This window comes from Puma concolor, chromosome B1 (assembly GCF_028749965.1).
Source record: "Puma concolor isolate L17-30 chromosome B1, mPumCon1.1.hap2, whole genome shotgun sequence".
NCBI classification, from domain to species: Eukaryota; Metazoa; Chordata; class Mammalia; order Carnivora; family Felidae; genus Puma; species Puma concolor.
The window spans coordinates 176,278,280-176,291,489 of record NC_141670.1 but is presented as its reverse complement, the minus strand read 5'-3'; the positions used below and the strand labels follow the sequence as shown (position 1 = coordinate 176,291,489).

At 40.1% G+C, this 13,210-nt stretch overlaps 1 protein-coding gene across 2 annotated transcripts in view; it reads left to right on the top strand.

Annotated features, from left to right (window-relative positions):
- NWD2 (NACHT and WD repeat domain containing 2) overlaps positions 1-13,210 on the top strand; it is a 184,890-nt gene that overhangs the window by 152,784 nt on the left and 18,896 nt on the right. For both annotated transcript variants that reach the window (XM_025922342.2, XM_086705255.1), the window contains one exon: positions 7,729-7,932. In XM_025922342.2, coding sequence (XP_025778127.1) covers positions 7,729-7,932 — 204 coding nt within the window. The remainder of the gene's footprint in view (positions 1-7,728; positions 7,933-13,210) is intronic.

The window sequence follows — 13,210 nt, the reverse complement described above, 5'->3', positions numbered from 1 at the left end:
TCTAAATAAAGTACTTTATATTACGTTTATGTTAAAAAATGTAAAAGTCAGTTGTAAAGTTGCCTGTTGACGTCAAAAAAGCATTGAGAAAATAAAATACTATTAAGTATGGAAAGCAGGTACTGACCCTTTGGTTTTGGGGCCCCACTCAACAGCAGAGCTCTCTGAAGGTTGGCTATGAGCTCCTGGGAATACATCGTGACCGTGCTTGTCCCCCCACCCAACAATACATCCGATAAAAAGAATACCAACAGCCAGGGCCATAACACTGAACATGCTGCAGTCCTTGTGAACAGTGCCCCCTGGGGGTGTGCTGCACACAGACTGCGTGGCCGTGGATGGTGGCCCTGCCAAGGGCACTGGCCGGAAGAGCCATCACGGGCAAATCGGCCACTGGGAGGCGCTGTTAGGGAGCATAGCACGGTAACCTGATGAAGTAGAAAGACTGAAAAGCCCCATGTTCGACTGCCGGTACTTGAACGTCTTCTTAGAGAGGTAGTCGTGGGCAAGCCAGTGGAGGTCTGTGAGATGGGGTTTTCTTCTGCGATTCTACCTACCTCACAGAATCCTGAGGGGAAGTTGTGTATATGAATGTGGGTTTTATTTTAAGAAATAAAAGGGAATCTTACAGAAGGAAGGAAGAGTTGCACCTGCCTTACATTAGTGACTGGGTTAGTCACAGGGCATTTATGGAGTATTGCTTCCGCCTGTGATAGCGCCAGTGTGGGGAAGATCTCTCCTTTCCCTTCCAGTTGCCCCCGTGAGTTTTGGCTCATAAATAGCAGCCCAGAGCAGTCGTCCACCTGCCTACAAGGCATCTCACCCATAACCCCAAAAAGACTGCCTTCACATGCCTTTCCTGGCACCCCACAACAGAGTAAAAGACACACTGAGCTTACTGACACCTTTAACAATATTTCAGTCCCTCTGTTCTTTCCATTACAATATAAGCTGCATACCATCAGACTCAGAGCCCAAGGATTCTCAGTTGCAAGCCCAGGGAGAACCAAGTGCACCTGAAGAGCAGAGGGAGGTGGGGGTGGGGATCAGTGTTTGCCCAGTAGAAAAGAAACATCAACGAAAAGGAAAGAAAATGTTCTAAGCCTTTAAACGCAATGGGATTAGATGTATCTATATCAGCGCATAAAGAAAGGGAGCTACAAAAAGTAGAGTCCTTTTACATTCAAGTTCCTGGTTGCAAAGAACTGAAAAATTCAGAAAACATTCCTTTTTTCACTTGAGGTGAAATTCACAGAACATAAAATTAACCACTTTAATGTGAACGATTCAGTGGAACGATTTAGTACATTTACAGTGTTGTGCAGCCATCACCTCTATCTAGTTCTAAAGCATCTGTTTTGAAGTATTTCTTATGCTAGGATTTTACATGCAGAAACTACCTTGAAAATAGTAGAAGATTATCTTAGGCTGTTCAGACAAATGAACTCAACTCCCAGATTCTATTTGACAATTCAACTGGATTGTTTCCACCTACCTATCTTCAGTGTTGAACAATGGGCAATTTAAATGTATTCACATTTGATTAGGGGGTGGGAGAGGTGATTATGGTGATTCTGCAGACAGGAGAAATTCCATAGATTTATGTTCATATGTATATTGACAGTGTGTTAAGCAATTCAATAAAAGGTTAAAAATTATTTCAGACATGATGCGTTTCTTCCATACAGGGTCACACAGGTAGATTGATCTATATAGTGTAGTTTAAAAAAATGGACCTCGGGGCGCCTGGGTGGCTCAGTTGGCTAAGCGTCTGACTTCGGCTCAGGTCACGATCTCACAGCCCGTGAATTCGAGCCCCGCGTCAGGCTCTGGGCTGATGGCTCAGAGCCTGGAGCCTGCTTCCGATTCTGTGTCTCCCTCTCTCTCTGCCCCTCCCCCGTTCATGCTCTGTCTCTGTCTCAAAAATAAATAAACGTTAAAAAAAATAATAAAAAATAAAAAAAAATGGACCTCAACGCAAAACCCAATGTAGTCCCTCAACTTGCCACCAAATTTCTCCCACACATGGGCAAATTTGATTTAACTAAGCAAAAAATGAGCTTTTGAGCACTGGGGCCAGAAGGATATGGACGGGTTAGTGAATATTCTATTGCCGGTGGACTCTTGCTCATAGTTTCTGAAGTCATTCATGGATACTGCCTGTGACTACAGAGCTAAGGAATCATCGGATTAGAAAACCAAGATGGACTCCATCTTGCCACCTCAAATCTGACTGCTAGCCTCCTAAGTATGGTCCTGTATCTCTACCCCCACTCTGAGCCATCAACCATATGTACTGGACTTTGCAACCAGATTAACCGACTCCAAATTGATTGTGTCCATCCCTGGTAGATATAGGCATGCTTTGTGAGTTACCTTGAAACTATAGCCACATAGAACCCCATAAAGTCTTCCTGAAAAATGTGGTGGCAAAATTCTCTTTTGCTATTTCTCTTTTTGCTATTTCTGAAATAGCAAGATAAGACTAAGACAGAATCCTGTCCTGGACTCCTGAAAAGTAACTGCTTCATGATTTATGAGCATTCCACCTAAAGGAAGAATCAATAGAAGGAAAAGACTTGGGGAGAACAATCCAATAAGAAACTCTAAGCCTGTAGCACATCATTACTTTTCTGAAGTTCTGTATTACCATTTTATATATAGTAGGTGCTCGATATACATTTGCTATTTGAATTGGATGAGGATATTTTTTCTTCTTCAGTATCTCTCCTCTAAAAAACATTTTGCCTTACTATATCGATCCAGTAATTGTAGTATTTGGTGCCAGCTATTCCACTCAAATAATTATTTTTGAATAGCCTTCGATTTTTCTGTTGACCTGCCGTGTTCCCCATCCTGCCCCTTCAGTGCTTGCTAACCATTACTCATATGCATTGCCCATAGAAGTGGTTCTCAAATTCTAGATTCATTTGCGATCTCATTTGAAAATGCATATTCCTGGGCTGCCAACCACAGTGTTCTTCAGGTCTGAGAAGTGATCTTGAAATGTACATTTTAACAAGCACCCTGAGTGATCCAGGTGTGGGTAATCCATGGCACACATTTTAGAAACCGATCCATAGATGTGACCCGGCCCTAGGCTCTGGAACCAGCCTTAGTTAGGGCAGAAAGATAAAGAGCCAGGAGTTAGTTCATGGCTAGTGCAGTGATGATGGTCATGTGCTAGGACACCATCTTGCTTTGCTAAGCCATTATTTGTCCTCTTTCTGACTCCATATCCCAGATCCAGCCAGTCCTGCCCTGGACCTTGATAGCTGGGTCCATGTTATTCTTGGACTTCATCGACCGCTAGCTGGAGAAGTGTCAATTAACCCCATATTTAATTTTCTGGCTGTCCTCCATACCCTCCACCCATGGCCAGACTCCACTGAATGTCTTTTTGGATTCCTCCAGTGGCTACTGCTTAGAAGTCTGTGTATTCTCTATTTTGCCCATATGGGTTTTCTAGGTAGCTCATCCCAGCACTAAAACCTCACTCCTCATGACAGAGAGCCCTGACTAAAGATGTTGACTACCCTTATCCAGACTAGCCAACAGGAATAGGATAATCCTCAGGCTGGTTAGCCTTAAAAATGTCATCTCCTTCTGTATCTGTGGCAGAATGAGAAGTCATACCTGCTCATTTATCCAAGTTTAACATCAGGGATTTTAGAAGAGGAACGCTGAAAGTGAGAATAAAATGATGGTTGCCAGAGGGGAGGGAGGTGAGGGGGTAGATGAAATGGGTGAAGGGGATTGAGACTTACAAGCTACCAGGTATAAAATAAATAAGATACGGGGATATAACGTACAACATAGGGAACACAGTCAATAATATTCTAACAACTTTGTATGGTGGCAGATGGTAACCAGACTTATTGTGGTGACCATTTTGTAATGTGTACAAATATTGAATCACTATGCTGTACAGCCGAAACTACTGCAACATTGTATGTCAATTATTCCTTCACAAAATAGAAAGTGAGAAGCAACTCAAAATAACATTATTTTTGTTGCCTACAGCCTGTTGTCAAGAATAGCCCAAAACAAATGCAGATTATAATGAAAGTGTTCCCATGTGGCCTTCAAGCTGATACAGTGAGTCGAAGTTAGAACACCCTTATGTCAACAGAACCCTCCCAAGACCCTTGTTTACCATGCTAAAATAATAAAGTGGTGGTGTCCCTCCATTCAAGGCCCTTCCAAAGGACCTTTATGCAGCCAAAGAGGACGAGCGGGTTGTGTCTTCCTCCTCTCTGGCCTTTGAGGCTAGTACTGAGAAAACCTGAGCTTGAAAAGGTGAGTTCAGTTAGCCACAATCAGCTTGAGTAAGCCAATTAGATGAGACAGATTATGTCCCAAGGAGACAGGGCATGGCCCAACCAGGAATGCGGGTAGACAGGAATTATTAAAAGATCACAGGCTGAAACGAAGGTTGCAGACAAGACTGGTACCTTCCCAAATTGTTAGTCCCCCTGTTGAGAGCTGAAATATTACCTCTGAACACAAGAAGAAGCTTCAGCTGAGAAGAGAGCGAAGTCTAAAGATTTCTTTCTCTACCTTGGTTCATTCATTTATTCAATAAATAGGGTTTTAAAAATACATATGTTTTCTATGTGCTAGGAAGCAACACCTCGGGCCTCAGTCCTTATGGGGCTTACCATCTTGTAACAGAGTTTAGGTTAGGAATTTAGTTGGGACTTTGATGTACCAGGACTTTAATTCTCTCACCTGCCTGTATGAGATGACACTCTGGATACTGCAGTGATAAGCAGTAGAGGTAGTTCAGAAGTGGACCAAGGTCAGAAGCCAAACCACAATTCACATTCCAATGGGTAAACGAGGCTTGAAGTTTAGGGTTAAGGTACTAGTCAACAGGAGGAAAGGATGAAGGTGCCCACGGATTAAGGAGAAATCTTTCCATGGATTCTATAAAGCAGACAAACTTGTCTTGGATAGCATAGATTTGTCGTGGAGTTTCATTATGTTCCTTCCTTGTTGCTACTAGATAAGACTGAAAAGTAATTGGAACACCAGATGCTAGAGAAGCTAACATTTTTACTAGCTTAAGCCAGTGGTTCATGCACCTGGAGGGCCTGCGAAAACACAGACTGCTCGGCCCTACCCCCAGAGTTTCTGACGAGTAGGTCTGGGATGGGACGTGAGAATTTGCAGGCCTAGTCAGTCCCCAGGTGTTGCCAAGGCTACTTGTCTGAGGACCACACTGCAAGAACCGCAAGCTTAAGCAGACATTTAGAGGAGCTTGGAAGTATGGTTCCACAAAGCAGGATAGACCGCATCACTAGGTTTAAGAACTTTTTAAAATTTTTTTAATGTTTATTATTCATTTTTGAGAGACAGAGAGAGCATGAGAAGGGGAGAGGCAGAGAGAGAGAGAGAGAGGGAGTGACAGAATTTGAAGCAGGCTCCAGGCTCTGAGCTGTCAGCATAGAGCACGACACAGGACTCGAACTCACGAACTGTGAGATCATGACCTGAGCCGGAGTCGGACGTTGAACCGACTGAGGCCCTTCCAAAGGACCCAGGCGCCTCAAGAATTTTTAATCCTTGTTGTTTTTCTCATTACAAAGTAATAATGTGCACACAAATTCTTAATAAAAAAGCGGTAAGTTCAGGGGTGCCTGGATGGCTCAGTTGGTAGAGCATGCAACTCTTGATCTCAAGGTTGTGAGTTCGAGCCCCATGTTGGGTGTAGAGATCACTACAAAATATAAATAAACTTTAAAAAAAACCCAAGAAGTTCATAAAACAATCTAAGTAAATTTAAAGTCACCCAAAGGTAATAATTGATAATACTTCTGTGCATTCTTATAAAACCTTTCTTACATGTATATGTATGTTTGTATATACATATACACAATCTTCTCTTGTATATATATGTAATATATATATAAAACATTAGAATCATCTTATACATACTGTTTTGTAACTTCCCTTTTCACTTAATATTATAAACATCTTCTACAATTCAGCGATTGCACTACTAGGTATTTACCCAAAGGATACAAAAGTACTGATTCGAAGGGATACATGCACCCCAACGTTTATAGCAGCACCATCAACAATAGCCGAATTATGGAAGAGCCCAAGTGTCCATCGACCGATGAATGGATAAAGAATACGTGGTACATATACACCATGGAATATTGCTCAGTCATAAAAAAGAATGAAATCTTCCCATTTGCAATGATGTGGATGGAGCTAGAAAGTATTATGCTAAGTGAAATAAGTCAGTCAGAGAAAGACAAATACCATATGATTTCACTCAAAAGTGGAACTGAAGAAACAAAACAGATGAACATAGGGGAAAAAAGAAAAAAGAGAGGCAAATCAGAAAACAGACTCTTAACTGTAGAGAACAAACCGGGGGTTATGGGAGGGGAGGGGGGACGGGGGGATGCATTAAATGGGTGATGGGCATTAAGGAGGGCTCTTGTGATAAGCACTGGGTGTTATGTAAGTGATGAATCACTAAATTCTACACATGAAACTAACATTACCCTATATGTTAACTAACTGGAATTTAAACAAAAACTTGAAAAAGAAAAAAATAACCTTTTTACATCAATACAGTTCTAGAATATGACTTGCTGCATCCTTTGAACAGAGGTCCCAGAGTTTATTTAAATGTTCCCATGGGCAGGACACTTAGGTTGTTATGCCAATTCTTTCCTTTTAAAACAGTATCGGCATAAATATTCTGGGAAGTCTTTATATGTACAACCTTAATTATCTTCTAAAGACAATTTTGCAGAAGAAAAATTGCCAAGATGAAAGTTATATAGATTTTTAAGGCTTTTAATACATTCTGCCTGAATCAAATATTTCAGTGAAATGTTGTATCAATTTATACCCCTGTCAAGGCTATGTGGGTATCTTCTCACACCTTTTTTTTTTTAATGTTTATTATTTATTTTTGAGAGAGAGAGACAGAGTGAAAGCAGGGAAGGGCAGAGAGAGAGACATAGAATCTGAAGCAGGCTCCAAGCTCTGAGCTATCAGCACAGAACTCAAAGCCAGCCTCAAACTCATGAACCGAACTGTGAGATCATGACCTGAGCCAAAGTTGGACACTTAACCAACTGAGCCACCCAGGCTCCCCTCACACCTTCACATAACACTGAGCATGTTTTTCTTTGGGAATTTCGTAAGAAGAAAATTGTGTCCTGTTTACATTTTGAATTGTTTTTAGTTATAGTGGGGTCCACAGTAGCATTGCATTCAATGATTTCCTACTTGCATTTGTAGCTGTGTTAATCTGGGGCTTAGAATCATATACTGTTTACTCTTCACAAGGCAATTTTTTGTTTGGGAGTTTACATGTTTGATATTTCATAGAGTGCAGCATGTCATTTTTCTTTGTCATGAACAAACAAAAAACGTCAGAATAGAACAACTTTTGCTGTATCATGTAAACTTTGGGAAAATAAATTTGCGACAAAATTCTGTATGTTAAATTTGCCTAATATGATATGCAATCTCAATTCTCAGTATATGAATTTATTATGATTACAATATAAACGATCTGATTTTACTTATTAAATAATCCATGGGGAAAAAAGTATCTGCCGTGATTAAAAGAAAACAACTGATGGAACAATGTACCTGGTGTCTATTTATTATTTATCAAGTAGCTACAGGATGTGAATACGACAGAATAAATTTTCTTGGTGATACACTAACCTGAACTTTTTTGTGGATACACAGGGACTATTAGGAGAAAAATATGGGAACATCCGAATCCCCGGAGAAGTCGAAGCCTCGGAGTTTGAAATGATCTTGGATGCTGCCATAGAGGCGAAGCTGGAGACGAAACTCCTGGAAGAGTGGTACTGTCGTGATGAGAACTCGGTGCCAGCGGCTTATTACCTCAGACCTAAGTCAGAAATGCTGCAAAGCAATAAAAATGCAGTGAGTTATCTTTCTCTCCAAGGTATACATGTGTCCATTACTCTCCACTGTTCATCATCCAGAGATGCTTCCCTCCACAGAAAAGGCACAGTAGACAGAAAATTATTCTGCCCTGGACCCTACATTTCTTTTGAACAACACAATCCAAAGCTAAGAAACTTTCCCATTTTTTTAAGTTTATTTTATTTGAGAGAGAGAGAGAGAGAGAGAAAGAGAGAATCCCAAGCAGGCTCCATACTGTCAGTGCAGAGCCTGACACAGGGATCGAACCCACAAACTGTGAGATCATAACCGAGCTGAAAGCAACAGTTGGATGCTTAATGGACTGAGCCACTCAGGCACCCTGAAACTTTCCAATTTTTACTTACCTTTCTTTTTTGGCCTCTCAGACTTTCCTCCTGGGGTTCTTTCTCAAGTATACCTTCAGAAGTTCCATTAATGGAGGTCTCTTAGTGATAAACTCTGTTCATCTGAAAATATTTTTATTTTTCCCATTTTGCCATAACGTGCCTATGTTATTCTGAATGATATATGTCATACATCCTCTATGTGTGAATTTATGTATTCTATCTGTTCTGGAAAATTCTCAGCTATCATCTTATCAAATAATGTTTTTCCTCTATGTCCTCTGTTCTTTCTGTTTTACTCTATAATTGGATTTACACTGGACCACTTCAGTCTAGCTTCCATGTCTCCTGATTCTCTTTTATATTATCAATTCCCTTAGCTCTCCATGCTGCTTTCCAGATTATTTTAGGTCTTTTCCAACTCAGTAGTTTTTTTCTTCAGCTGTGTCCACTCTGTTCATGCATAAAATTTTCAAGTTCACAGTTGTATTTTCGATTTGTGGAAGTTTCTTTGGGGGGGTGTCTTTTTAAAGTTCGCACAGCTATTATAGTCTCTCATTAATTCAGTAACTGTCCTGAAACATTTCATACGTAACTTATATTCTTGTATATCGTGTAGAATCTTCAAGTGAGGTTGATTCATGATGCAAACAGTTATCATTGTCTCCTCTCCAGTTTGGCTCCTAAATGTATCTACTATGTGTCCCCTGAAACAGAATAAAGGAGGAAGAGAAAATGGATGGGCCTATTCCTTATTAAGGATTCCTAGACAGATTGAAAAGAAGGCATGGTGGTGCCCAGCTGGCTCAGTCAGTAAAGCATGCAACTCTTGATCTCAGGGTCACGAGTTCAAGCCCCGCATTAGGTGTGGGGCCTACGTAATTAAAAAAAACACATTGTTTTCAACTTAAAGAAGGCATAGATATCCATCCCTCTTCCGAAGAGAACATCCTTGATATATTTGGTGCTCAGGCATCTCTGAGAGGACGACAGCCCTGGCTTAGCGACAATTCTTCATTCAAGAACTGTATGTATTTGTCATCCTGGTATTTAACATAAAGCATTTTCTCCACGCGATATGGAATCATGTCAGGATCCTTCATTTTCTTCGTCCCCCTCCATGCACTATTCAAAGTAATTAGCTGCAAGATTCTTGCTTCTGTGGATGGGAGTATTAGGGCATATCCAAGCCATTCCTCAGTTAAATATATATGCCAGGAGGAAATGTAGTTGCTGGTAAATGTAGATATCAAAAGACATAATACCTCAGGACACCAGGTTTACATAGTGGTTTGGGAGCACTTGCTCATATGTTACTATTTAATTGGCTTTAGATGCTCCTTTGTCATTTGATTTTAAGATCCTCCAGGGGAACTTAAGTTATTCTCTAAACCCCACCCATGCAGGTATTTCTGCATAAATTTTTGTTAAATTAAAATTTAACAAAATTTTAATGTGTGAATAAGATTATCACCAAGACTCTATAAATGTTACTTGTTTGGTAGGCAGTCCTCCCATTCGATTGCCTAGAGAATCATAAAAACAAACGAAGAAGAAACAACTAAAGACGAATGGAAACATATGAGCACCTCTCTTTTAACTTTCGGTTCTCTTTAGAGGATATTGAAGAGATCAGTTTTTTATGAAATTTGTATCAAAACCCAAGAGACACTTGCTGCCTAATCTGCTAGCAGTGCACCATACCCATGAGTTCTCCTGAGGACTGGCCCACTAGCCTCACCTTGAGCTCAGGGAAAATTTTGTTAAAACCAAGTTCTGCACACCCTGCCGCTGCCTGGCCCACAGCTGCCACCATGCCATGCCCAGCCATGTGCCCTCAGCCACCCTCTAGCACCAGACCCAGATGTGCCTCGCCGTCACCACACCCCCCACCTAGCCTCCCATCCCTGGCCACCCTGCGGCACAGCCCCCGACTGCCTTAGCACGTCAAGGATCTGACGTAAGCCCAGGGGCCCAGCACAAATTTTGCTAACACTGACGCCCCATCCCAAGTTCCCTGGCGGGCACACCCCCTCAGAGATGGCCTATTTGGTTTCCACTAACACCACAGAGAGAAAGAACAACCCACAACAGGCAGAGAGTCAGTACAGATGACTGCACTGAAAGAAAAAGTGACTCAGACACCACAACAGGGCATAAGCAACACACACAGGATACTCTTCTGAAGGTCCAGGTTCTGGTAAACAGGAGACACTGCACTGCAGGGCACTCCAGGACCTCTTCTTGTGGTCACTACTTTCAAGAATAGAAGACACAGGTGACTTGCTTAATACAGAGAAACAGACACAAAGAGACAGACAAAATGAGGAGGCAGAGAAATTTATCCCAAGTGAAAGAAGAGAACAAGGCCACAGCCAGAGATCTAAGTGAAATAGACATAAGTAATCTGACTAATAGAGAATTTAAAGCGATGATCATAAGGATACTCACTGGACTTGAGAGAAGAGTGGAGGACATGAGTGAAACCCATAACACAGAGATAAAGAATAACATAGCAGAGATAAAGGGCTCAATGAACAAAATAAGAAACACACTTGATGGAATGAACAGCAGGCTGGAAGAAACAGAGGAATGAATTAGTGACCTGGATGACAGAGCAATGGAAAGTAATCAAGCTGAACAAAAGAAAAGAAAAAAAAGAATTATGCAAAACAAGAAGAGACTTAGGGAACTAGTCCCAGAAGAAGAAGAGAGAAAGGGGATAGAAACTTTATTTGCAGGAATAATAGCTGAAAACTCCCCTATTCTGGAGAAGAAAATAGATCCAGATCCAGTAGGCACAGAGAACTCCCATCAAAATCAACAACAGCAGACCCACGCCAAGATATATTGTAATTAAATTGATAAAATCTAGTGATAAAAAAAAAATTTTTTTAGCAGCAAGACCAAAGAAGTCAGTTACTTACAAGGGAAAACCCGTAAGTCTAGCAGGAGGTTTTTCAATAGGAACTTTGCAAGCCAGAAGGGAGTGGCATGATATATTCAAAGTGCTGAATGGGAAAAACCTGCAGCCAAGAATACTCTATCCAGAAAGGTTATCATTCAGAATGAGAGAAGAGACAATTTCCCAGACAAATAAAAATTAAGGACTTCATAACCACTAACCCAGGTCTGTAAGAAATAGTAAAGGGGTCTCTTTAAGTGGGAAGGAAAGACTAAAAGTGACAGAGCAGTAAAAGTGAATATTTCTGTAAAAAAATCAATCAAGAATTCACAAAAAAATGGGTATAAAATATAATAACATATACCTAAAACATGGGGAAGAGAAGAGAAAAGAATGTGTTCAAACTTAAATGATGATCAACTTAATATAGACTGCTATATGCAGAAGAGGTTATATACAAACCTAATGGTAACCACAAATCAAAAATTACTAATAAATATGCAAGGAATAAAGAGAAAGGAATCCAAATTGGCAAACATAATAGAAGAAAGGATCATAGAAAATCTTCAGAAACAACCATAAAACAAGTAATAAAATTGCAATAAATATATACTGTCAGTAATTGCTTTGAATGTAAATGGACTAAATTCTCCAATCAAAAGACATAGAGTGACAGAATGGATAAAAAGACAAGACACATCTGTATGTTGCCTACAAGAGATTCACTTTAGACCTAAATCACCTGCAGACTCAAAGTGAGAGAATGGAGAAATGCTTATCATGCAAACAAATGTCAAAAGAAAGCCAGACTAGCAATACTTCCATTGGACAAAACAGACTTTAAAAAAAAGACTGTAGGGGCGCCTGGGTGGCGCAGTCGGTTAAGCGTCCGACTTCAGCCAGGTCACAATCTCGCGGTCCGTGAGTTCGAGCCCCGCGTCAGGCTCTGGGCTGATGGCTCAGGGCCTGGAGCCTGTTTCTGATTCTGTGTCTCCCTCTCTCTCTGCCCCTCCCCCATTCATGCTCTGTCTCTCTCTGTCCCAAAAATAAATAAATGTTGAAAAAAAATTAAAAAAAAAAAAAAAAAGACTGTAACAAGAGTCAAAGGTCACCATGTAATAATAAAGAGGACAATCCAACGAGAAGATATAACAATTGTAAATACTTATGCACCCAACATAGAGGCACCCAAATACACAAAACAGTTAATAACAAACATAAAGGAACTAACAAATAATACAATAATAGTAGGGGACTTTAATAACCCATTTACATCAATAGATCATCTAAACAGAAAATCAAAAAGGAAACAATGGCTTTGAATGGATTTAACAGATATATTAAGAACATCCCATTCTAAAACAGCAGAATACACATGTTTTCAAGTGCACATGGAACATTCTCCAGAATAGATCATATATTAGCCCACAAAACAAACCTCAAAAAATACAAGAAGATCAAAGTCATACCATGCAACTTTTCTGACCACAATGCTATAAAACTAGAAGTCAACCACAAGAAAAAATTTGGAAAGACCACAAATACATGGAGGTTAAATAACATGCTAGTAAATAATGAATGGTTCAGTCAAGAAATCAAAGAGGAAATAAAAAAATATATGGAGACAAATGAAAATGAAAACATAATGATCCAAAACCTTTGGTATGCAGTAAAGGCAGTTCTAAGAGGGAAGTTTATAGCAATACAGGCATACCTCAAGAAGCAAAAAAAAAAATCTCAAATAAACAACCTAATCTTACACCTGAAGGAACTAGAAAAAGAACAACAAATGAAACCTAAAACCAGCATAAGGAAGGAAATAATAAAGATTAGAGCAGAAATAAATGATATAAAAACCAAAACAAATAAATACACACACACACACACACACACACACACACAAGAAGCTGGTTCTTTGAAAAAAAATCAATAAAATTGATAAACCTGCATCCAAACTTATCAAGGAAAAAGAAAAAGGACTCAAATAAATAAAATCACAAATGAGAGAGAAATAACTGACACTACA